Source organism: Cydia fagiglandana, chromosome 19 (assembly GCF_963556715.1).
Source record: "Cydia fagiglandana chromosome 19, ilCydFagi1.1, whole genome shotgun sequence".
NCBI lineage: Eukaryota > Metazoa > Arthropoda > Insecta > Lepidoptera > Tortricidae > Cydia > Cydia fagiglandana.
The window spans coordinates 11363508-11388802 of record NC_085950.1 but is presented as its reverse complement, the minus strand read 5'-3'; the positions used below and the strand labels follow the sequence as shown (position 1 = coordinate 11388802).

Here is a 25295-nt window from a genome sequence, read left to right as displayed (position 1 = left end):
GCTATCACGGTTCGTGAGATACAGCCTGGTGACAGACGGACGGACGGACGGACGGACAGCGAAGTCTTAGTAATAGGGTCCCGTTTTACCCTTTGGGTACGGAACCCTAAAAATTAGTGCTACGAGTATAATAAATAGTCTACTAAAGATCAAAATATATTTCGTAGAAAGATCGAATACTAAAATAAACAACATATTAATGACATCAAACCCACAGATGATAGGGGTTTTATTACATTTGACTCATATCAAGTTCCGTGAACCTATATAACAATAAGTTAGCCACGACATCACTTACAAACTAAATTAAACTTTATTTCAAACACAATACGTTCTTTACTAACCGCATCGATAAAATAGTCTTACCAACTTGTTTTTACCGTTACTTTGACCTACGTTGTTTATGACTTAATGTGTTTTTGAACTGCAAACATATTTGTATCTTGCGAAGATTTAAAGAAGATTCTTACTACAAACATTATGTTAAAGGAATATTAGCTTAGTGCTGATAATAACAAGGTTCAAATTGGATTACCTTAAAAATTATATTAAACATCAAAGTGTAATATTTGCGGTCATTTGCAAAACAAAACTGGTTTAAGTGCTTTAGTTATGACTGTGAATCGAGACAGGGAAGACGCACAAATATTTTTGAATATGTTTCTCAAAACTGAAGCAATGTTAACACAGATTGAAGTGGTTTAGTAGCAGATTTTTTTTGTGTATATAACATAAAAAATCAGGATTTGTTAACAGTTATTGTGAATCTGTGTCATCGCATGTGTGATATAAATAAACAGGTATGTTATTCAGACTCAATAGTAGTACCTATTTAAGAATTTATCTCATTAAGTGTGAGTTTAAAATACCCAAAAAAACCGGCCAAGTGCGAGTCGGACTCGCGCACGAAGGGTTCCGTACCATAATGCAAAAAAACTAAAAAAAAAACGCAAAAAAAAAACCGGGCAAGTGCGAGTCGGACTCGCGCACGAAGGGTTCCGTACCATAATGCAAAAAAAAAAACAAAAAAAGCAAAAAAAAAACGGTCACCCATCCAAGTACTGACCTCTCCCGACGTTGCTTAACTTTGGTCTAAAATCACGTTTGTTGTATGGGAGCCCCATTTAAATCTTATTAGTATTTGTTGTTATAGCGGCAACAGAAATACATCATCTGTGAAAATTTCAACTGTCTAGCTATCACGGTTCGTGAGATACAGCCTGGTGACAGACGGACGGACGGACGGACGGACGGACGGACGGACAGCGAAGTCTTAGTAATAGGGTCCCGTTTTACCCTTTGGGTACGGAACCCTAAAAACGGTCACCCATCCAAGTACTGACCACTCCCGACGTTGCTTAACTTTGATCAAAAATCACGTTTGTTGTATGGGAGCCCCATTTAAATCTTTATTTTATTCTGTTTTTAGTATTTGTTGTTATAGCGGCAACAGAAATACATCATCTGTGAAAATTTCAACTGTCTATCACAGTTCGCGAGATACAGCCTGGTGACAGACAGACGGACGGACGGACGGACGGACGGACGGACAGCGAAGTCTTAGTAACAGGGTCCCGTTTTACCCTTTGGGTACGGAACCCTAAAAATTGTTACGTAAGGGCCGATAAGTACAGATGGACTGCAACCCAACTGCAATTTGTGTGGGGACTCCACGGCAACTGCAGTCGGGTCGCAGTCCGTCTGTACCGCGGCCCTTAGTCCAAAGAAGTAGTTAAACTGGTCACCTACTTAATTATCTGAAATATCACGGGGTTATCTTGAAGTTTTGTGCTGCATTAAAAACAACATTACACATTATTGTGCGACCCAAACTTAGCCATGCCGTAACGTAACCTAGAACAATGCTAATCTAGGGTTTGTTGGTTTGCAAACATAAAATGGCTCGGTTTCTAGGTAAGTGCATAAAGTTGCTATTTAGTATAAATAAATAAATATTATTTTACACAGATCAACCTAGTCCCAGTAAGCTCAATAAGGCTTGTGTTGTGGGTACTAGACTACGATATATATAATATACACATATATAATACTTATATGCATAGAAAACATCCATAACTGAGGAACAAATATTTGTGATGAACACACAAATAAATGCCCTTACCAGGATTCGAACCCGGGACCTCCTGCTAGTATGACTACTGCTACAAAGACTGATTGACAAATTGATAACCCTCTGAACTGTTCCATTCCAGCCATGAAACTACATCATCTAGCAGTTCTGAGCGCGTGCGTGGCGCTGGCGGCCGCGCTGCGCGTGCGTCGTGATGATGATGATGATGACTTAGACCTCACACCTACCGGCCGTAAGTTTCATCCTTGAGTCCCAGGGATCTAAATATGTTCACCAAAAAACGACCTTGGGGTTCTAAATTTAGGATTGAGTATTGATTACATATTCAATTACACAAACGGGTCTACCGCGATATAATTTCATTGTTTTTACCTTTAATTCCGACGTTTCAGCTGAGTTGCATCAGCTGTGGTCACGGAAAGACTGACGTCCCAACAAATGTCAACGGAGATATTAATAAAACAACACTAAACTACCCGAAATTAGTTTATAAAAATGTTCGGGGTAGACAAAGAAATTGCAGCTACCCGTTAAAGTTTAATGTTTATTGTCCACGGCACGACACACAACACTCACAGTATCCGTACACTGGTCCGAAGATATATCTGCTGGTTTCAACATTTGAATCACTGGTCCCCAAGTAGACGATAATTTGTAACCGTCCTCTCGATTGAAATTTTTAGGGTGTTTTTTGATTTCAATCGCCTCTCTCACGATCCGCGGATAATAGTGTCGCTCGTTGGAGAGGACTTTGGGTTTATGTAGCTCAATCCAGTGATTCGTTCCTGTTGTCAGCAAGTGCTCAGCTATTGCGGATTTGTTTACATGGCGATTTTTAACAGCTGCTATGTGTTCCTTTACCCTCTCTTGAATACTGCGCTTTGTTTGGCCAATGTACGCACTTCCACAACTGCATTCTATCTTGTAGACACCCGGATTCTGGTACGGAATGACATCCTTTGGGCTGCGTAAAAGACTTGCTACTTTAGATAACGGCGTGTATACAGTCTTAATGGAGAATTTCTTCAGTACTGATCCAACTTTGTCCGTTATCCCTTTCACATACGGCAAAAAGGCTGGTTGCCTACTAACTTCCGGATGTCTTTCTTTTTTCCTAGTCGTGCGTGGGATTTTCTGCAAGTACCCATTTTTCTTTAGCACTTCCTGAACATGGGCTAACTCATTATCTATGTGTTCCGCGTCACATAAGTCTCGTGCTCTGTTAACCAGGGATGTGACGACGGATTGTAGATGCCTCGGATGATGGTGGGAAGATGCTTGTAGGTACCTGTCAGTATGTGTGGGCTTCCTGTACACGGAGTGTGCCAGGGTTCCATCTGGTTTCACTCTCAACTTCACATCCAGAAAGGGTAAGGATCTATCGCACTCCATTTCAAATGTAAACTTTACCTTTGGGTGGATGGAGTTTAAATGGCCGACGAAATGCTCCACTGTGTCGGCGTTGCCCTTTAAAATGCAGAACACGTCATCTACATATCTCTTCCACATTTTAATTACAGACGGTCCGGAACGTAATGCCAACTCTTCAAAGTGTTCCATCCATATGTTGGCAATCACGGGGGCAACTGGACTGCCCATTGCCACCCCATCCACTTGCAGATAAAACTGCCCTTGGTAGAGGAAATAGTTTCCCTCTAGACAGTGCTCCAACAGAGTGACATACTCTTCTGGAAGTTCGTTATCTATAAGCTTCGTTTTGACAATGCCCAGACACTCTTTTAATGGAACATTGGTAAACAACGACTCCACATCGAAGCTTACCATTATCTCATCCGGTTCCAATTTCCTGGCCTTAACAATATCAACAAAATGACGAGAGTCCTTTACATAGGACGAAGTCTTCCCCACTAGCTTTTGCAGTACTCCCGCAACATGTTTCGCTAAGTGGTATGAGGGCGAACCAATCTGACTAACAATCGGCCGTAAGGGTATGTTAGATTTGTGCACCTTCGGTAGTCCATACAATTTAGGTGGTTGGACAGCTTTTGGTCTGTGAAGATTGGTAAAATCGTCCTCAGTAAACAACTCCTCGTGATCTTTAATGAGCTTCCTCAGACGTGTGGTGACCCTAGCGGTAGGATTGTAGCTGACTGGTTTGTACACAGTCTTATCCGCAAGAAGTGCTTGAATCTTGCTGTCATAGTCTAGCCTATCCATAACCACAGTAGCATTACCCTTGTCGGCTTTTAAAACAAGTAAATCCTCGTTGTCCCGGAGGGTTCTTAACGCTTGACGCTCCGCTGTAGAAATGTTGCTTGAAGGCAGTCTGACCTTCCGTAGCAATACCGAAACATCTTGGCGCACAGTTTCCGCGTCATTAACCGGTAATTTATTACGGATTAACGCCTCCTCTACGCTACATATGATGTTTTCGTACGGAACCCGTTTTGGAGTTAGGGCAAAATTCATGCCTTTTGATAATAGACTTATTGTAGGTTGATCTAGCGTTTCCTTTGACAGATTAATAACAGTTTCGCTCTTGTCCATTGACGAAACCCCATGTTCATCATTACGTCTACGTTTCTGTCTCACGATTAATCTGTTCAATTTCCGCTCATGTGTATCCCTACATAGGTCATATTTCCTTGCAGCTTGCAGATACGTTACCCGGTCGCATAACTGAAAATCCTCCGGTGTCAAGTAACTACTGCACTCCAAATGCAACTTTAACTGCAACTTTAACGGGTAGCTGCAATTTCTTTGTCTACCCCGAACATTTTTATAAACTAATTTCGGGTAGTTTAGTGTTGTTTTATTAATATCTCCGTTGACATTTGTTGGGACGTCAGTCTTTCCGTGACCACAGCTGATGCAACTCAGCTGAAACGTCGGAATTAAAGGTAAAAACAATGAAATTATATCGCGGTAGACCCGTTTGTGTAATTGAATATGTGTACAAAACGCGAGAGTTTAAAGTGTTATATTGAGTATTGATTGTCATTGCGTTCATGATATCGGAGGATGAAAGGGGTTAAGTGTTATGTAAAAAACAAAGTAAACCAGTGGGATATGGGGTCATCGCAAAAAAAAGATACCTAGGTAGTTTAGGAAACAAAATACGAGTTACAGGAAGCTTTGAAACTGATTTGATCTTATTACCTCATCAGAAACCAAGGCGTGCAAGACAAAAGACGGTAGAGACGGCTTGTGCGTTCATGAGAGCATGTGCACAGAAGATCACGTGTTCCAACCAGGCGGTGTCATTGATGACAGTGAAATTAGGTAGGTAAATCTCTAAACAAGCAATATTCAACAAGCTATCACAAGTACCATCTCAACAAAGCTAGCAAGAGTAGGACAGACTCGATGAAATGCGAGATAATAGCAAGTACACGTAAGACAGTGTTCTAGGACCTAGGTGGACAAATTGGATCAATTGCAAATTTTTACTAACCCTGTGGACTAAACTACAGTACAAAAAGAGATCACACTGTCTTACACCTTCATTGCTAAAACCATATACTTAGGAATCCTCTAGACCGAGTATAGAGCAATTATTTCATGCAACCGATGATGCCAAAAATGCGGGGGTGCGCGGAACGAGGTGAGTGAAGTCCCGTGCTGTGATTGGTCCGTTTAAACACACGGACGTCACACAAAGACACTTTCGACTCGAACATGGAGTAAAATTACCGTATGCGTTGCAGAGGGGGTAGCGCGACTATGCTAAGTCTGGAGGATGTTTTGATTGTTTTGTCTGTGCAAATCTCTTCTCAGATCAGGGCATCCCAACAGTCAACCTAGATAAAGTTACTCTATTTTCCAATAAGACTTCGGCTAATTAATGCTGGTGGAAAACATTAAAAGACCCACGATAATTCATAATTTTAAGTGAATTTGTCAGTATTACTCAGAAGTTAGCAGACAATAGAGTCGGACCAAGAAAAGTCTGCAGCGGATTTGATAGCCCACGTAGTGCAAGTGTTATTTTATACGTCATAATTTCATAGAATTTTGACATTTAAAATAACACTTGCACTGCATACAGAATACAGAACTTTTAAGCACACAGAATTAGGCTTTATCAACTCTAAACATTAATGTCTTGCAGAATTGGCAGTTGTCCGGGCAAGTGGGACTGGTGCTGCGTTTTCCCTAATATGACGACCCCGGAGCCAACGGCCACAGATCGGAGCCAAACAGACACAGGTTAAACATAAGACAATCAACCTCGTGGTGGTACTAGTGCTCGACATGCTAATGCCCAATAGATGACATCCTGCTGTCACCTCTATTGACAATGAAATGACTTAAGTTTCAAGATGACATGTACTGGGACCGCGTCGAGCACCAGTACCACCATATTCTTACGCTACGCACAATTCGTTTTACAATTAAGTTTAACTTTATAATTCATTATCAGCAGCTGGCGTAATATGCATAGCTTTATCCATCTTTATCCACGTGATAAAATATCTGTCACTTTTTAACACCGTGGGATAGAAAGTGACGGACACCGTTTTATCACGCTGTCACGTAGATAAGAACCACCATCATATTCGTACAGGTCGTTTTTGTTGGGTTATCGTGGGTATCCAATTCGTAAAATTCCTTTGTTCAACAAACTATTTTTGAAGTCGTCAACGGCTAGCACTACTTCTACTTTTAGCTTAGTCGGTCTCACTGCCTACATTAAAGATGACTCACATTAGACCGGGCCGTGTCCGGGCCGGAGCTTCCGGAGCTTACTTTTCTATGACATGACAGGCGATCACGTGATGCTTTCCATAGAAAACGATGCGCCGGAAACTCCGGCGCCCGGACACGGCCCGGTCTAACCCGGTCATCCTTTAAAGTATTAAAAACTGGTCGAAACGAAGTTCGTTTTCTTTTTCAGGGTGCAGAGCGGGAACGAAGGACTCGTGTCCATGGTGCATTGGGTTGTACCGGCAAGTATTTTTGAATATATTTCATATGTTTATCTTTGACAAGCTGCCCCACAGAGCCTGATTCTTCCTCCGAGTTTAGTATGTAAAAGGATCAATATTCTCTTAATACATTTGGAACTAACTGGACGAAAAGATTCAGCTAACTTGGGTATATTTGGGGCTCGATGACTTCATTAGCAGAGTAAGTATTGCCTCGCTGTTGGCTTCGACGCCAAAGACCAACTACATTTTTTTTTGTATTTAACGATTTCAGAGATGGAGGCAACCCTCGCACAAAATCTCCCTCTGGCCTCTACTGTGGAGGTGCGGTCATAGGATCCAAGATCGTGCTGACCTCTGCCTCCTGTGTGCTGGGTGGTAAGGGATCCAATATGTGGGTGCAACTGCCAGGCTCAGACAAGCACTATGCTATTAATAGCACTTCGAAGAATACTCAATTCAACTCAGGTAAGTCCAATTGGTCTGAATCTAAAGGATGTAACATATTTGAATGCAATTAGCTAAGTATCTGACAATGCTCTAAGCCTTCATATTCGTTAGAGGCCCAAAAATAATGTTCACGACGAATAATGTTTCGACGTCAGAGGACGTTTCCCTCCCCTATTCCAAGCCACTTTACGCCAGTGAGATTTTCGCGGAGCGTTTAAATATTGGAGAGCTTCTTGACTCCAATGGTACTTACTGGTGACCAGTCAGACATTTCCCACTTGTTATACCATATTTTATGCAAATAAAGAATTTTCATTTCATTTTCATTTTTTCGACATCCTACATAAATGAATAAAAAGACAAGGAATAAGAGTATTGTGTTAGTGTCTTGTCGAATTTTTCTCAGCAAATCCGAGTGAGAGGATTCCACAAGAGAGATCTGATGTAGATAGGTTTAGAAAATTTCGATGTTCCAGGTGTCCCAGAAGTCTAAAATTGCCAATCAAATCCAACCTTGATGTTTTATTATTGAGAGATGATTACTTTACCGATATCAGGCGTGGCTCACTCTGCGATTTCGTCGCTTTGCTACAGGTAGCTAAAAGTCCATCCGTTCGACCCCAATTTTGGGGTTTGCCATAAGCCGCGCGTGGCGCTGTCGCCACCTAGCGGTCATATCTGTGCTGATCGTGACAGACGCGTTTTGTTAGAGAGTGAGTCTTCTGTACCTAGTACTATTATTTATTCTATGCCGATATCGCGTACTTGGGATCCGAAGATGTGCTGCTTTACGGCGTCCATATCAGCCATCATTGGTTGTTCAATAAATACGATTGCAACGTTTCAGGTACTCGAGAGCACGACACAGCGCTTCTACTGTTGGACGAAGAGGTTCCTTGGCCGGAGAAGCAAACTGGGGCCTGTCTGGGGCTCAAGACACCACTAGCAGGGGACTGCGTCGCTGTCGGCTTTGATAAGAAAGACCGACTAGTGTTTGTAAGTAAATTACTTATAGTGGGTGTAAATATAACGAACAAGTTATTATTAACTAGTATCAGGCGTGGATCACTCCGCGATTTCGTCGCTTTCTCTTTAAAAGTACATCCGTTCGGCCCCAATTTTGGGGTTTGCCATAAGCCGCGCGTGGCGCTGTCGCCACCTAGCGGCCATATCTGTGCTGATCGTAACAGACGCGTTTTGTTAGAGAGTGAGTCTTCTGTACCTAGTACTATTATTTATTCTGTGCTAGTATTTCGAATCCAATCGTAAGAAAGTCATCGAAAGTCGATGTCATCGAAAACTAGATTGCCCTGTATTCCGACCTCAGTTAATGAAAATTGTGATGTTGATAAATATATGTACCTCTAAGTACCCCAAAATGTCTACATTTAACATCTAAATTTTGAAGCTGATTTCTTCACAAAATGGTTATACTAAGTAGGTAAAGGTTCTCAAACTGCTGTAGTACTTTACGTAAATACTTGTAATTATTTATAATCGGTTTTGAAGCCCCTTATTTCCATGCCTCCAGACGCCTATGACAGTTACGGTCGGCAGCTGTACCGAGCAGGGGTCCAGTTACGACGCTGCATGCGGCCGAGCTATAGGGACCTGCTCTGTAGCCTCAGGGTCCCCAGTCATGTGCCCGTCAGACGTAAGTTTACTTTTAACCTCTTGTAAGACCTTGATTGTCGATAACTGTTCCAATCAGGCCGTCATTTGCGAGGCCTGTGTGATCATGTGAGCGGGATTTGCTGTGATATGGCTGTCAGACGTAAACTTTCAGCCTCTTGTGAAGCCTTGATCGTTGGTAATTAGCCTAAGAAAGACGCCACTAACAGCGCAGCTCATAGTCTTGCCAGAGAGATCTGCTTTATGGCCTCGGGATGACCAGTCATTTGCTCTTCTCTGCAGCTCACTTTTGGCTCTCTTTGCTGATAGCAAGAAAGCAGCATCATCTACTCCTACTACAATTACAAATATGTTATATTCGTCTACAGGGCGAAGGACTGATCGTGGCCGGACTAGTTCGGCAGAACTGCATATCCAACGCAGCTGTTTTGGGTTCCCTGGTACCTTCGGCAGACTGGATACGAGACGAGCTCACCAAGAATGCTATAGCTGCCAACCGGTACAGCATCATTCGATAGGACGATTGTGAGAAGAATATGGATACCTATGATACTCATTGTTGAATGATCTAAAGTAAAATAAATGCAGTTAACACAATTTTGGAATTTTTTGTAAGATAACCGTTTTCGACCGTGTTGCCACCGAGATTTTTACAAGCTTTTATTTAGTTTCACCTGACCGTTGTCTGTCTGTGTGTAATCAAATCTTGAAAGTTAAATTTGATCCACTTTCCGGTTTCCAATTGTGCTGAAATTTTATACATACGTAAGTCGGGTGACAATGCAATATTATGGTGTCGTCGAGCTGATCTGATGATGGAGGTCGGAGGTAGCCATAGGAACTATATGGTAAAACAACGAAACTTAATTGTGTTTGGGGTTTTTAGAATTGTTTCGATGAGCATTTTAGTTGTCTGTGGAAAGAAAAGTACGGTCAGCGATAAAAGCTTGTACCAAAAATGAAATTTTTGCCAAAAACTTATTGTTCTTCCAGTTTTCCTGTAGAGCAGCGGCTATATTTTGTAGCGAGCTTAGAATAAGAACATCCTAAAATAATCTTATATGGATTTAAACCAAGTTACGTTAGTAATAAGGCTCAATTTGTCCGTAAACGCCTAAGATAACAAGTTGTGGGGAGAACAAAACGAAACTGGTTTAGCAATGTGAATCTTGATTCACATCAGAGAAGACGTTATAAGTGCTAAATATTTGCATTAAGTTGGTTTTAAAGTAAATTTACGAATAAATATAGATTGAAAAGGATTAACACCAATTTCTAGTAACGAATCTAGCTTAATTTTTAAGCATAATTTAACAAATTCCAAGAAAGGAGAAATCATAATCACGTAGTGTTGCAAAGAGTTTATTTAAACAGGTGAGCATGATCTAATTATAGCAATTATCGTATATTCTTGGCATCTTTTTCCTTGTTTCGTGTGAATTGTATTTTATTTGCTATTCGGAAATAACATATTAAGGTAAACGTACAAGTGCTCGACACCTTGCTGTCACCTCTATTGATAATGACTTAAGTTCCAAGATGACATGTACTGGGGCCGCGTCGAGCACCAGTACGTTTACCTTAAATACCTACTTACTTCACGTATCACAACCACAAACATATCTGTACTTAAACTTAACATGGAACTAAATAAATGAACAACGTTATACAGGTTGGCCCAAAAATTAGTTGACAAAGATTTTTCTCGGCATTTCGTTGATAATTTTAACAAACATTGCCATTTAAACCAGACTATTTTGGAGATAAGATACTTTATGGAAGTTCCTTAATCGCATCTGTCACATTTACTTTTTCTATTTGTTTGGGTTTTGTAGTCGAGTACCATTGTCATCTTGGCTGAATACCTTTTGAAGTCAGTGCCAGACTGATGAGGAATTTTAAGGTTCCAGCTATGAATCGGCATCAGCTAGTCGTGCTGAGTGTGTGCATAGCGCTGGCGCAAGCCGCCTGGATTGATGAAATTGACGAAGACGATGTAGATCTCACTCCAGTAAGTAAGTATTAATAGCAATGTGTTAATAGTTGGTAATATTAAACCACTCTATTCGACTATTGTCCAAAAGCTCCCAACTATAAGGTACCATATTTTTAATTTAAACCTTATTCTACACGTAAACAGGAACGAATTTCGTTTGTTTTAAAAAGCAATGAAACAAAAGAAATGCTAATTTATTTGGATCATGAAAGGTTAATTGCACGATTATGTACCCATATTGTAATGTACATTTAAGCCCCATTTAGACGTTTTACATTGCGGTTTTTGATCGGTTGATTGAATTAGACGTAACCGTCAGTCCGCAATGTAACTAAAATCGCATGCGAGTTCGCGCACCCTCTAAATCAGCCCTTAGTCTCAGGAGGTTAAAGATTTCGACAGTCTCGCGGGCAGTGGTTAATTATAAAAAACCGGGCAAGTGCGAGTCGGACTCGCGCACGAAGGGTTCCGTACCATAATGCAGAAAAAACAAAATAAAGCAAAAAGAAAACGGTCAACCATCCAAGTACTGACCCCTCCCGACGTTGCTTAACTTTGGTCAAAAATCACGTTTGTTGTATGGGAGCCCCATTTAAATCTTTATTTTATTCTGTTTTTAGTATTTGTTGTTATAGCGGCAACATAAATACATCATCTGTGAAAATTTCAACTGTCTAGCTATCACGGTTCGTGAGATACAGCCTGGTGACAGACGGACGGACGGACGGACGGACAGCGAAGTCTTAGTAATAGGGTCCTGTTTTACCCTTTGGGTACGGAACCCTAATAAATGTAGTCAAAATTTTCATCTACCTCAACAGAACCCAATAAACCGTGCAAGAAACTAATTGATGGACAAGAACTACAAGAAGGCGTTTGCGTCCACGAAAGCATGTGCGAAGATTTTGTGATCCCACCAGTGACCAGTGAACTCCAGTGAGTATCGTTTTTTTAATGCGTTTTATTTTTTAATAAACTGCAACATGGCGTCAGGTCCTCTAAAACAGTATCATAGGTATGTATGTAATTATAACTTAGACCGCAATTTTATAACAGATAACCTACGCTTAAACAAATCCGATGTTGCCAGGATAGACCACTATACTATTTTCATACCCATTAGGTACATAGTATTAGACAATAGACCCATTAGGTACATAGTATTAAAATACTTACAATAAATTTTAAAAAAATATGTATACTTATACCTAATAATAAAATTATAGGTACTTTTGAATAATAAAAAGCTGTATGTACCTACTCGTATGTATAACGTGACATCTAAATCTATGTACATTTATTTATTTAAGCGTGTTATTGCTTAAGAGCCCTTCAACGTGCACGCTAGCGCCACAACAGCTAAATAATCGTGATTATTTAAATTTAACAAAAGATATTGAAAAAACCGGGCAAGTGCGAGTCGGACTCGCGCACGAAGGGTTCCGTACCATAATGCAAAAAAAAAAACAAAAAAAAGCAAAAAGTAAACGGTCACCCATCCAAGTACTGACCCCTCCCGACGTTGCTTAACTTTGGTCAAAAATCACGTTTGTTGTATGGGAGCCCCATTTAAATCTTTATTTTATTCTGTTTTTAGTATTTGTTGTTATAGCGGCAACAGAAATACATCATCTGTGAAAATTTCAACTGTATAGCTATCACGGTTCGTGAGATACAGCCTGGTGACAGACGGACGGACGGACGGACGGACAGCGAAGTCTTAGTAATAGGGTCCCGTTTTACCCTTTGGGTACGGAACCCTAAAAAGGGGGCCGCTACGGACTGTATTGTGTATTTAAGTACTTTTTGAATACATCAGCCTAGTTTTTATGTTTCTGGATTCGTCAATCTATGCGTCCAAAGTTAAAACGGCCGTTTTCGTTTTGAGTTCCTAGATCGACGAAACCAGCAACATAGAAACTAGTTTGATGTATTCAAAAGGTACTTAAATACACAATACAGTCCGTAGCGGCCCCTTTTTTTTAAATATCTTTCGTGAAATTATTTCACGATTAAATCACGATTATTTAGCTGTGGCGCTAGTGTGCACGTTGAAGGGCTCTTAAGCAATAACACGCTTAAATAAATCATGTAGTAAATGTACCTAGACTTAGATGTCACGTTATACATACGAGTAGGTACATACAGCATTATTCAAAAGTACCTATAATTTTATTATTAGGTATAAGTATACATATTTTTTTAAATTTATTGTATTTTAATACTAGTTATGTACCTAATGGGTCTATTGTCTGAATAAAGAAACATTCAATTCACTTCACATCAATTCAATCAAACATACTTAATTATTTCACAGTATTATGCCCTGTCCAGGCCGTTTTGACTGGTGTTGCCTGTCCCCAAAAATGGCATCCACGGAGACAAGTACAGATCTAAACCTACCAACCACAGGGAAGCAATGACGCTGAGGGAACCAACCTGTCTAAATAAAACTATTTTCGATTTCATTACAAGCTGGAGCATATAAGTACAATAAAGATTTCCTTCTTTTGTAGATTTTAGAGTTGTTACATTTAGTATTAGACAAATCTTTAATTTCAGGTCACCTATACTGATATTGATATCATAATTATATTAAAATTATTTACTAAAGAAAATATGACTAATACCTCCGGTGGCCGAGGCCAGAATCGAAACGGCTTCTTTAGCTTACGCGGCTAAAACGTCCAGCCGGCCTAGCCAAGGTTACAATCGCTATCGCTTCGACATCGAAAAGCATTATATCTCTCTATCACTCTTCCATATTAGCGCGACAATGACAGTTGCGTTTCGATCGCTACGGAGCGTAACGCTACATCTTACGTAGGCGAACAACGCGCGAACGCGGCGCGGCGCGGCGCGGCGAAAGCGGCCGCCGCCGCGCCGCGCCGCGCCGCGCCGCCTGACATTCGCGTGCAAATCGCGCCGCACCGTGTTCGCAACGAGATCGCTTACGTAGGACACTTCTATGGGCATCAAAGGATTGATTTCGCCGCGCCGCGCCGCGCCGCGTTCGCGCGTTGTTCGCCTACGTAAGACGTAGCGTAAGCGATTGGCATCTTGGCTACGCGGCCAGGCCACTAGACCGCCCGGCCACGGCGGTACCCGTCCCAAATTCTCTATTAAGGCGTGCTTTTTCCGTAGGAGCTAAGCGAACCAGTTTTTTGAATCCATTAGAAATATAAGAAACAATGTTTTAAAATTGTGAAAAAAATATATCTTATACTTAAGGATCTGGCAGATACGTTTTGGATCTCAAAAACATGATTAGATAAACTTTGCTCGATAGAAAAAAATTCCAAAGTTACGCCTTTTTTTAACAATAAATCCAAACCATATCTACAATACAAACTTTTTAGACTTGTTTTTTACACAAATGTATAGGTAATAAGATAATCTAGACGTTTTGGATCACTTTGTCTCGGTAACATCATTAAAATAATTTCTATGTTTCAATACCTACTAAATCCGCAAGCGCAATCACTCGCGAACGCACTTACGCCCTCTTCAGTCGCGCGGCAGCGCTTGTAGAGGACGGACCTGTGTCAGTGTGTTCCGCGCGGTCACGTGATTTTACCATTTACAAACAATGGGAAACAAAGCATATGAAACGTAAGAAAAAGTCACTAAGTGCTATAAAAACACACTTTCTGATAACAGAAGCATCTAATACTTTACGAGGTGGTTGAAAGCGCCTAGCTTTACTACATCAACAGTTAAAATATTTCAGTATTTTCACTAGGTCAGCAACCAATTTCAATGTAGGTAAATAATATTATATTCCTAGGTAATATAATTGTGAGTATGTAAGTATGACATATTTACAGTATTTCACCTTTACTGATATACCTACGTCCGATCTGCAAAATGATTATATTCCTTCGTGCTCTTTGACTCCTTTGAAAATCAGAAATTATTTATTTGGATGGACACAGTATGGGGATGTTACAATATATGTATAGTGTTACGCTTTTAGTATGAGGATGCCGAAGGCGCCCGGCTTTGGATCGCATGCAACGTGCCAGGCCCGTCAAGCGTGCAAATTCATCATCATAATCATAAATTTATATAAATATAAAATGTCAAATTGAATTAATTGAAAAAATTACCATAATAAGCATATCGCAATACAATTATTTAAGAACTAAATACATATCACTAATTTTAATATTTGACCACGGTCGACATGAATTAAATATAATTGAGAGTTCCAAGTGCCTACAGGCAGTTCATCTTGTGCTTGGTTGTATTAGTCTTGTTCGAGAAACTGAACACGGTGAAAAATAGAGATAATACTCCTAAAAATACGTGTGATACCTCATTAGATTCGTCATAATGCCTAGAAAAATGTATTCGAAGCGTGTAGTAGCACACACAAAATATCAAAAGTTATAAGCAAAAAAAGGGGGGAAAGTAGAGATCTTTAATTTCCCCAATATCTCAAAAAGTATTCATATTACGGTGCGAGATGGGTGGGGGGTGCTCGACCAAATGTCATAGAGGGCCCCAAGACAAAACAAAATACATTTAAATTTTTTCAAAATGGCCGACTTTTTTTATTTTTTTTTCAAGTTGGTCCGAGCGCGCTGAGATTTGGCATGGCGGAAGATAGAGGCCCCTAAATTCCTATGAAAAAATTTTTTTGGAAAAAATCCAAGATGGCGGAAATAATGGTCATTTTAATTTTGTATGGCAACTTTTAAACGGTGCGAGATGGGTGGGGGGTGCTCGACCAAATGTCATAGAGGGCCCCAAGACAAAACAAACTGCATTTAACAAAAATCACACAGGGCGACTTTTTTTTTTTAATTTTTTTCATGTTGGTCCGAGTGCGCTGAGATTTGGCATGCGGCGATTGCTGTGGATTGCTCGCTGCTGGTTTCCTCGTTATTTCAAGGCACTGTTTTATGGTATATTTTGCGAATTCAGATATCCTTTCTGTCGCGATGTTTTGGTGACACTGACACCGTTAGTTATTACTTTTTAGACCATTGCTTGTGTGTCGCCGGCCAGTAGCCTCGCTACCTCAAGTAAATCAGTATAGCAGTAGGTATTAAGGATTAATACTAAACACCCCCCACCGAAAGCACTATGTGGCTTTCTCATAATATGAAAAAAGTTAAAAGTTAGACCAAATCAAAATCGTTGCAGACTTATCTTTGTCTAGCTCTGCCAATCAATTCAATTCCATCATCCGCTCCTCCATCTGAACTTTAACTGAGTTTTCCCTAAGCCCGATAAAAAAAAATATTTTTTTTTTTGTGAGTACCTCTTATAATGAAGGATATTTTTGCTGAGTATCAACATCCTACTAGTGACAGTTTTTGACTTATGATTTTATTATTATTTTTCTTTAATGTATTGTTTTTCGGGATGTATTCAAGCGATTTGCTGAAATTTATTGAATAGTGTTCTTTATTTAGGTATGCCTTGATACTCAAAAACCGAATACCATTTGTCATATAAAAAAAAATTACTCTCTACTCAACCGGTGTTTTACAATGTAGTATACAAACTCTTCGATTATGTTTGCGTTTTCTTATCAGGTTGTCGTATTTAAGAGTAAAATGCTAATCTCTCACCCCGATTGATTAAGGTTCTACCTACCTACCTACCTTACCTACCTACCTACCTACCTACCTACCTACCTTACCTACCTACCTACCTACCTTACCTACCTACCTACCTACCTACCTACCTACCTTACCTACCTACCTACCTACCTACTTACCTACCTACCTTACCTACCTTACCTACCTACCTACCTACCTACCTACTTACCTACCTACCTACCTACCTACCTACCTACCTACCTACCTACCTACCTTACCTACCTACCTACCTACTTACCTACCTACCTTACCTACCTACCTACCTACTTACCTACCTACCTACCTACCTACCTACCTACCTACCTACCTACCTACCTACCTTACCTACCTACCTACCTACCTACCTACCTACCTACCTACCTACCTACCTACCTACCTACCTACCTACCTACCTACCTACCTTACCTACCTACCCTACCTACCTACCTACCTACCTACCTATACCTTACCTTTATATGAACAATACCTTACCTTAATTGACCGTCACCTTAAAATGTTTATTTCCTTTCGGTACTTTAATTCTACTACGCTGCCATTAAATTAAAACGTTGTTACCGATCACTAAATAATAAGTACACATGGCTCTGTAAAAATAATAATTCTAAATATAATGATCAGAAACACGTAATGCAAAAAATATATACATATACAATAAAAACTATAAAAACGTGACCCTTGCACGGTATGGTTAAAATACTGCCATCATAAGATCCTTATACTGTGACCCGTTTGCTATCGCCGCCGCGCACAGCGCGCGCTCACGTGCTCGTCGAGCGGTTCGGGACGCGCGGGCGGGGCTTCACGGTTTGCCGCGCACCTCACCCCCTCAGATTCGTTGATGAGTCGAATCATATCGCCTTAAAGTATATCCAATCTTACTAATCCAATCCATTCTTATTCCTTAGCCTTAAAACCGCTTTAACTGTGTGGTGCACAATAAATAATATTTATTTACTTACTTCAAGAAAATTAAATATCGGTAAGCGTGCGACTTTCAACCCGGAGGTCGCGGGTTCAAACCTCGACTCGTACCAATGGTCGTAATAAAATTCAATGATGATGAATGATGACGTATTAAATATCGTATTCCCACCTTTAAGGCCGCGGTAACGGACTTACAATCCCTCTAGTATTGCGGATGTCTATGTGCCATGGTGATCGCTTACCATCAGGTGATTCGTCTGTTCGTTTGCTTCTTACAAGGTGTCTGACCATGGGGCTTTAAATCCAGGGCTTGATTTTACTCGCTAAACTGAGCTACATTTACTATGGGACCAACCCTAAAATCGAGGCAAAATTTGTGGCTTTTCCATAGAAAACGTCGACATCTGATCAGCCAAAATGTATGAAAAAGTAAAAAAAAATCGGTATTTCGGGGTTGGTGCCATAGTAAAAGTAGCTCAGTTTAGCGAATATAATCGAGCCCTGGATTTAAAGCCCCATGTTCAGACACACACTGTATATCACAAGGGATTCGTATAGCAGATGCAAGCACGTGAGCAGCAGTGCTGCAGTTTAGAGTTGGTCAAAGGCGCCTAGCCTTTCAAAGATTATATTCTTTAGTCTAGAAGGTACCTGCAGACGTCCGTTTCTTAGGAGGCATCAGCTCCAGCGCCAGGATGAAAGGCTGCTGGTACAGCGCGGGGAAGAACAGCCCGCAGGCTACTCGCAGCGCCGTGTAGCCCCAGTACGAGGTGATGAACGAGGTCGATATAGCCAGGGGGACTTCCAGGAATATCATCAGCAGGATTGTTGGTCGACGACCGTATCTGTTGAAAAGAATTTGGTTAGCGGTGCTATGGCAGGGCTTCTTTCAAATTCCATAAAGCTTGTGTCTTCTTCTTCCTCGTGTTATCCCGGCATTTTACCACGGCTCATGGGAGCCTGGGGTCCGCTTGACAAGTGATCCCATGAATTGACGTAGGCACTAGTTCTTACGAAAGCGGCTGCCATCTGACCTTTCAACCCCGAAGGGAAACTAGCCCTCATTGGGATTAGTCCGGTTTCCTCACGTTTTCCTTCACCGAAAAGCAACTGGTAAATATCAAATGATATCTGGTAGATAAGATCTGAAAAACTCATTGGTTGCCGGAGGTTGAGTTTGAACCCATGACCTCCGGATTGAAAGTCGCAAGCTCTACCGCTAGGCCATCAGCTTTCTCATAAAGCTTGTGTGTAAAATGAATCAACCCATCCCGCAATTTCTTAAGGGCTAAGTGCATCATCTGACTTCTTTTTAAAGTTGATAAGGTAGTCAGTGCTTTTGTGATCCTAATTTTAGTCTGCTTCAACGAACGCCATTGTTGACAACTAACCTGTCAGACATCCACCCGAAGAACAGGTTTCCGAAGATGGAGCCGACCCAGAACAGCGTGTTACTGGTGCGAGGCAGCCAGTCATTGTCACACACCAGCGCGAACTGAAAACAACACTGTATGAAGATGGTGGTAAGGTACAATCTGACCGATTAAGCGCTTCACACACACCTTACTTAAGACGAAAGTGGAGGACCCGCAAGAAATTGCCTTTTCATAGAAATGTAGTCATAATTTTCCTCTTTGGATATTAACATTATTGAAAATATTTTGACACAATTTTTTGTAGGTATATCAACCACAGCTAGTATAAATCTACAAAATGTTTTTTTGTTCGAATTTTTAATTATTATTTATAAGAGTGAGGAGCATTCAAAAATTTGCATGAAATCTTGTATTTGCTTTGCTCCTAATTTTTACCATAATCAAAAAATCGTGATGGTTAATATACATCCAATTACGTAAAAATATTTTCCATAATGTCAATATCCAAAGAGGAAAATGAGGAATACGTGTATTTCAGTCAGTACCTACAAGTACGTAGCCGTAGACCTAAAAACTCTTGATTGCTGAGGTCGCCGTCATCGAAATCGATGTGGAGGACTATATATACAAGTACGTATACTCTAGTCGTATAGAGGTAGATACTTAAAGGTCATGTCCACAAGCTGTTAAAATGCCTGTGTGTTACCTTATATCCAAATATTGTTTTTTGTGACAATATTGTTCTAAAATACTCAAACTGGAGATAGGTGGTTTAAACCTAGGTTGGTAAGTACCCAGAGTCCCAGACTAATGCGCAATTAACTGAGGTTAATTACCTACAGAATATATGAACTTCTGGTATTATGTATAAAGCGATAAGAGTTATTAATATCAAGTATCAAAACAAAAGAGCACTGTGCCGAGTATTTTACAATTGCGCTTCCCCTGCGGCGGATCAATCGATAGATAATAAGTCTGCCATGCATAGTTCATGGGTATCTATTCGTAAATTGCAATCAGTCATGGATATCCGCTACGGAATGGTATAGCTTTGTGTCGGTCGTTGTTTATTCATTCATGTCAGATTGATGTTAACATAGAAGGTAAACATTGTGAGGACATTTAAAAGATGACTCACGCTAGACCGGGCCGGGGAAGGGCCGGAGCTTACGGCGCTTCGTTTTCTATGTGACCAAAATGATATGGTTCTACTCTCTAAGCAAAGCACGATTTTTGCAAGGGTCTTTCATGGCGTTACAAATATACGAACTTCAGTGACAAGGGTCCTTTCATACTGGCTGGTACTGAACCTCCATCCGTTGGCGCACGGCGCCGGCTCCTTTCTCAGCTTCAGGATGGCGTCTGACACTTTCGCTATCTGTAAAATAGGTATACAAAAAAATATTAATGAAGATTCTTGTAACCGAAAACGCCTTTGAAAAATTATCACCAATTTGTTAGAAATGTCTCAAAGACTTTCATTTGGGGTAGTTACATTTCTCTCGCACTAATAAGCCCGAATAATCCATATCGAAACCATATGAGATTTCGTACCTACTCATATTTTCAGTCAAATTCGTATTGAATGAATGAATGAAATCGTTTATTCACAATGAACATATGGTAAAAATAGGATCTTAATTTAAATACATTGCTTCCCATTATACATTCAGTCAATATAGACATGTGAAAACATTTGTCAGTGTTAACTATATGGTCACTCAGTCTTTTAAGATTAGCTACATTTACAGGATTAATGACAATTTTCGCAAATATTTCTAATAGTAGGTAATTAATTTAATAACAGGTCAATTAGTAATCAGATTAAACGAAAAAAAGAAAGAAATTACAATTAAAATAATACAAAGTTCGTCATGATGTTAACAAAACGTACAGTGGTTGTTCCACACACCTGTTCTTTTCTCTCCGTTTCTCCTTCAGCGGGCACCAGCCGTCTCGTGGTCACCTTCCTCATCACACCGCCTTCCCGGATTATTTCTGTTCTATTGACAATTACATCTGCATTAGAGTATTAGAAGAGATTTCAGATTAGAATACGAGTACTCACTACGAGGACTCACTAGACACGCCGGATCTTTCGGCGCTCTTATTTTCTATGACATGACAGGTGATGACGTGATGCTTTCCATAGAAAACGATGCATCGGAAGCTCCGGCCCGGACACGGTGCGGTCTAAAGTGAGTCATCCTTAAAGGGGAGTAGTTAGAATATAGAACATAGCGGACACTTATCCTCAAATATAGTCGCACCAATAAAAGTCTGCAGCGGATTTGATAGCCCACGCAGTGTAAGTGTTATTTATACGTCATCATTTCATAGTAGTTGTTTAAAATGACACTTGCACTGCGTGGGCTATCAAAATCACTGCAGACTTTTTACGGTCTAACTCTACCAGATGGATTTTCAAGTAAAACATTAGCACAGTTGCACGGCATTAATTTTATTGGAACCCAAGGGCACATTTAGACGACGCGAGAACTCGCATCCAAGTTTTATTACATTGCGGTTTTTGATCGGTCGGTTGAATTAGACGTAACCAACAGTCGCAATGTAACTAAAATCGTATGCGATTTCGCGCGCCGTCTAAATCGGCCCTAAAATATGTTGATCTACTTTTACCTCTCATCTACATAATCATTGAGCACCACAAACAACGTTTGAGGGTCCACAGTATACGCTCGACAGCTCTCAGACACACCATTGTGTTCCGGCACAGTCAGGGATTTGATGAGCTGGTCAGGTAGTGCCAGGCTTTCGAGCTCAGGTGATGGCGCGCACCAGTGCTCCGGGGTAGCGTTGGTGAAGACCTAGAAAAGGTTAAAAGCATAATTCAATTAAAACTTTGGAAAATTATAAAGCAATCTACAAATTCTAAACAAAGGATTTGCTATCATGAAAATCAAATCAAATCAAATTTTGATGTCGTAGTAGAAAAAATATCGAAACTATAAACAACATACTAATATTCTTTATTTCCATTCGCTAATCCCCTTGGAATGTATAGATAGGAACTCTTCCACTGATGAAGTGCAAAAAGACCTTAAGGAACTCGGCGCCGTCGATTGGACAGAAACGGCTTTGAACAGAGAAGCATGGCAGTCTTTGGTGTCGGAGGGCAAGATCCACTACGGATTGTCGCACCACAGCAGTAAGTATGTAATGTGTATGTATGTGGTATGTAAGAACTATATGGAAACTATAGGTATTGTTGACACCGTCATGAAGACCGCTTAATAGTGTACTGCCAGAAAACCGTCTATCAAATATAAATAATTTATTTCAGAAATAGAAAAATAACAGTGTTATATTTATGCTGACCCCTACACTAAGCATAGCCTGTCCGATGGGCGAAATAATGTGGTTTACAATTTACAGTAAAAACCATGATATAATACTATAGTATTGATACTATCGGTAAGTGACAAAAAAGAGGTTTTTTAAAAAAAAATTCAGACAGAGATCGAAGGTTAAGCAATATTAGGATCCAAATATTAGGGTTCTTCGGGCACCCTACTGGTAATAAACCTAAATAATTTTAGTTCACTACTAACGATTAAGTAATGCTATTGAAATCTTGGAATTTGTTCCATAACGTTCTCAATCTCTGCTCACATAGAGCGTGTCACGACTCGATATAGTATTCTATTATGGGCGCCATTCATATTTAGATTTAAACTCTGTCTTTCATAACTGCTCTGCAAAGTAAGGGGCTGTCCATAAATTACGTCATCGATTTTTGACGATTTTTAACCCCCCCCCCCCCCCTATAATCATCCAAAAATCATGCTTCAAATGACCCCATTTCCTCCTACTTCATGCTACCGTCATCCGATGTCCAGACCACCCCCCCTAATTTGAAGTGACGTAATTTATGAATAGCCCCTAATGAGGTGACTCAGAATCAGGAGATAATATGCGGGGTATGTAAGTAGGATAGGTAATTTATAGAAGAACCGGACAAGTGCGAGTCGGACTCGCCCACCGAGAGTTCCGTACTTTTTAGTATTTGTTGTTACAGCAGCAACAGAAATCATCTGTGGAAATTTCAACTGATCTTTCAACTATCACGGTTCATGAGATACAGCCTGGTGACAAACAGACGGATAGACGGACAGTGGAGTCTTAGTAATGGTCCCGTTTTTACCCTTTGGGTACAAGACGATCTTCCATACGCAGAGCAATATTCTTCACTTTAACTTACCTGTGAAAATATCAAGAAATACTTAGGTATTGCGGCTAATGCACAGAGCAGATAAAACAGTCAACAAATTGATCAAAAATATTAATATTGCCTGTGATACTCTGATAATACCCGGGAAGATTCACGGTAAAAGAGGAAGGAAGAAGATTATCATAATTGTAGCTTATCTACGCCAATGATTCCAAAACAGCGGGATCCTATCTCATCGCATAATAATTGATTGTCATAATGTAATGTTACGCATAGATCTCTTTTCGCATATTTTTTCTCCAGCTGAAACAGAAAGTATTTTCGAAAATATTTTGCATAAGTAGGTAGGTTGTGTAGAATAGGGTAGGTTAGGTTAGGTTTGTGTTATAATTTTTCAGAAATGTTAATATTTCCAGCACAATAACAATTATGCGAAATGAGTTTTATGCGTAACATTACATTAGGACAATCAATTATTATGCGACCCAATATGGACCCCAAAACAGCACATTGCCACTTTTCAGAGCTGCTGTGTCGATGGTTCAGATTGCTATACCTACTTATTTAGGCCCACTTGCACCATTCACTAACCCGGGGTTAACCAGTTAAACCTGGAGTTACCATGGTAACCAGTACAATTTGACACTGGGTTAATAGTTTAACAGGTAAACCCCGAGTAACCCGGGTTATAGTGGGATGGTGCAAGTGGGCCTTATACATGAAAAAAATCTTTGCCTTAACTTGCCTGAGAAAATATCAAGAAGGACGTAGGTATAGCGGCCAAAGCACAGAGCAAATAAAATAGCAGAGTATGCCAGCAGCCGGCTCTGGTCGCCAGCTGCGCCGCCTCATCCAACTCAGCGCTCCACGACGTCATTACGCCATTTTGAAATTCACTTACACCTTCACTTCCATCAAAACTGTCAGAACTCTGTCAGAAGAATGTTTTTAAAATGCACTTACACTTTTACTTTTACAGTCTGACGGAAGTTTTTGAAAATTAACTTTCACCTTCACTTCTATCAGAACTGTCAGAACAATGTTTTTAAAATGCACTTACACTTTTACTTTTACAGTCTGACGGAAGTTTTTGAAAATTAACTTTCACCTTCACTTCTATCAAAACTGTCAGAACAATGTTTTTAAAACGCACTCCACTTACACTTTTACTTTTACAGGCTGACGGAAGTTTTTAAAAATTCACTTTCGCCTTCACTTCTATCAAAAATGTCAGAACTCTGTCAGAAAACCACTTACCTACACTTTACTTTTATAGTCTGACGAAAGTTTTTGGAAATTCACTTAGGTACCTACGCCACTTCGCCTTTTGGGTCAATAGGAAAGTCTTTTTGAAATTCACTTACAACTTTTAACTTTTACTGTCAGAATTTTTTTTAATATTTCTCCAGCATTGCACTTTTTGAACACAATGGAAAGTCTTATACTGAATCGCAATATTCACAACATTGTCATTCTGTAGGAATACAGTAGGAGGAGAGCAGAATAGTTTATGAAGAAGAATCCTGTTAATATTTAAGATTTTCTAACATATAATTTACGTAAAATATCTATTTGGATCACTAACATACCATCCATTAGGTAATTTCATTATTACTTAATATACATGTAGATACATCGCTGTAAATTAATTATTTAAATGTCAAATACATTAAATAATTATTTCCCGTTATTTATAAATATAACAATTCTTAAAACACTTCGCAAACCACATCCACAATTACACCTAAAACATTCGCACTGAATTAATAAATTAACTAGTCTAGTCTAGTTTAAAGAGCGAGAATTATTTACGTTAACATTTCACATAATTCTCGCGCAATTGTTAAACAATATTCGCATAATACTCGCGTAGTTCGATACGCGCGACGCGAGCGGAGGCTTGCGACTGTCTCGTCTATCGGAGCAAGCAAGGGACGCGATTCCGAGTCGTTTTGTGACATGGCAATCATGTCACGAAAAGAAAGAAAGCCATACTGGCACATATACATGGTGTGTCTGAACATGGGGCGTAAAAAATTTTTCGGGGGTTTCGGGGTTGGTGCCATAAAAGTAGCTCAGTTTAGCGAGTAGAATCGAGCCCTGTATTTAAAGCCCCATGGTCAGACCCACCC

The 25295-nt window shown here is 40.1% G+C and overlaps 2 protein-coding genes and 1 long non-coding RNA gene across 4 annotated transcripts in view; 2 read left to right on the top strand and 1 right to left on the bottom strand.

The window, feature by feature from the left end:
- Nucleotides 1-24040, bottom strand: part of LOC134673734 (organic cation transporter 1-like) — a 30802-nt gene extending 6762 nt beyond the window's left edge. Inside the window, exons 1-6 of one of the 2 annotated variants that reach the window (XM_063531748.1) lie at nucleotides 23909-24040; nucleotides 21612-21799; nucleotides 20884-20974; nucleotides 20242-20349; nucleotides 18987-19090; nucleotides 18247-18440 (exon numbers count right to left, since the gene is read on the bottom strand). In XM_063531748.1, the coding sequence (XP_063387818.1) occupies nucleotides 18247-18440; nucleotides 18987-19090; nucleotides 20242-20349; nucleotides 20884-20974; nucleotides 21612-21799; nucleotides 23909-24040 (817 nt within the window). Of the gene's footprint in view, nucleotides 1-18246; nucleotides 18441-18986; nucleotides 19091-20241; nucleotides 20350-20883; nucleotides 20975-21611; nucleotides 21800-23908 lie in introns of those variants that run through there. The other variant, XM_063531747.1, reaches the window with a different exon arrangement.
- LOC134673758 (ovochymase-2-like) lies at nucleotides 780-9660 on the top strand. The gene is made up of 9 exons (XM_063531777.1): nucleotides 780-800; nucleotides 2214-2324; nucleotides 5221-5335; nucleotides 6165-6262; nucleotides 6951-7002; nucleotides 7256-7449; nucleotides 8279-8427; nucleotides 8963-9085; nucleotides 9432-9660. The coding sequence occupies exons 2-9, from the start codon at nucleotides 2216-2218 to the stop codon at nucleotides 9579-9581; spliced, it is 990 nt and encodes a 329-aa protein (XP_063387847.1). The 5' UTR covers nucleotides 780-800; nucleotides 2214-2215; the 3' UTR covers nucleotides 9582-9660.
- LOC134673803 (uncharacterized) lies at nucleotides 10216-13638 on the top strand. The gene is made up of 4 exons (XR_010099509.1): nucleotides 10216-10437; nucleotides 10899-11078; nucleotides 11881-11995; nucleotides 13377-13638. It is a non-coding gene; the product is annotated as an uncharacterized LOC134673803 (long non-coding RNA).
- Nucleotides 24041-25295: the final 1255 nt, after the last annotated feature.

Bases quoted from the DNA above. Each gene is read 5' to 3' on its own strand.
- LOC134673758 (XM_063531777.1), top strand. From the start codon at position 2,216: ATGAAACTACATCATCTAGCAGTTCTGAGCGCGTGCGTGGCGCTGGCG. The intron at 2,325-5,220 runs GTAAGTTTCATC...TTACCTCATCAG, and splicing joins AGACCTCACACCTACCGGCC to AAACCAAGGCGTGCAAGACA. The intron at 8,428-8,962 runs GTAAGTAAATTA...CCATGCCTCCAG, and splicing joins AGAAAGACCGACTAGTGTTT to ACGCCTATGACAGTTACGGT.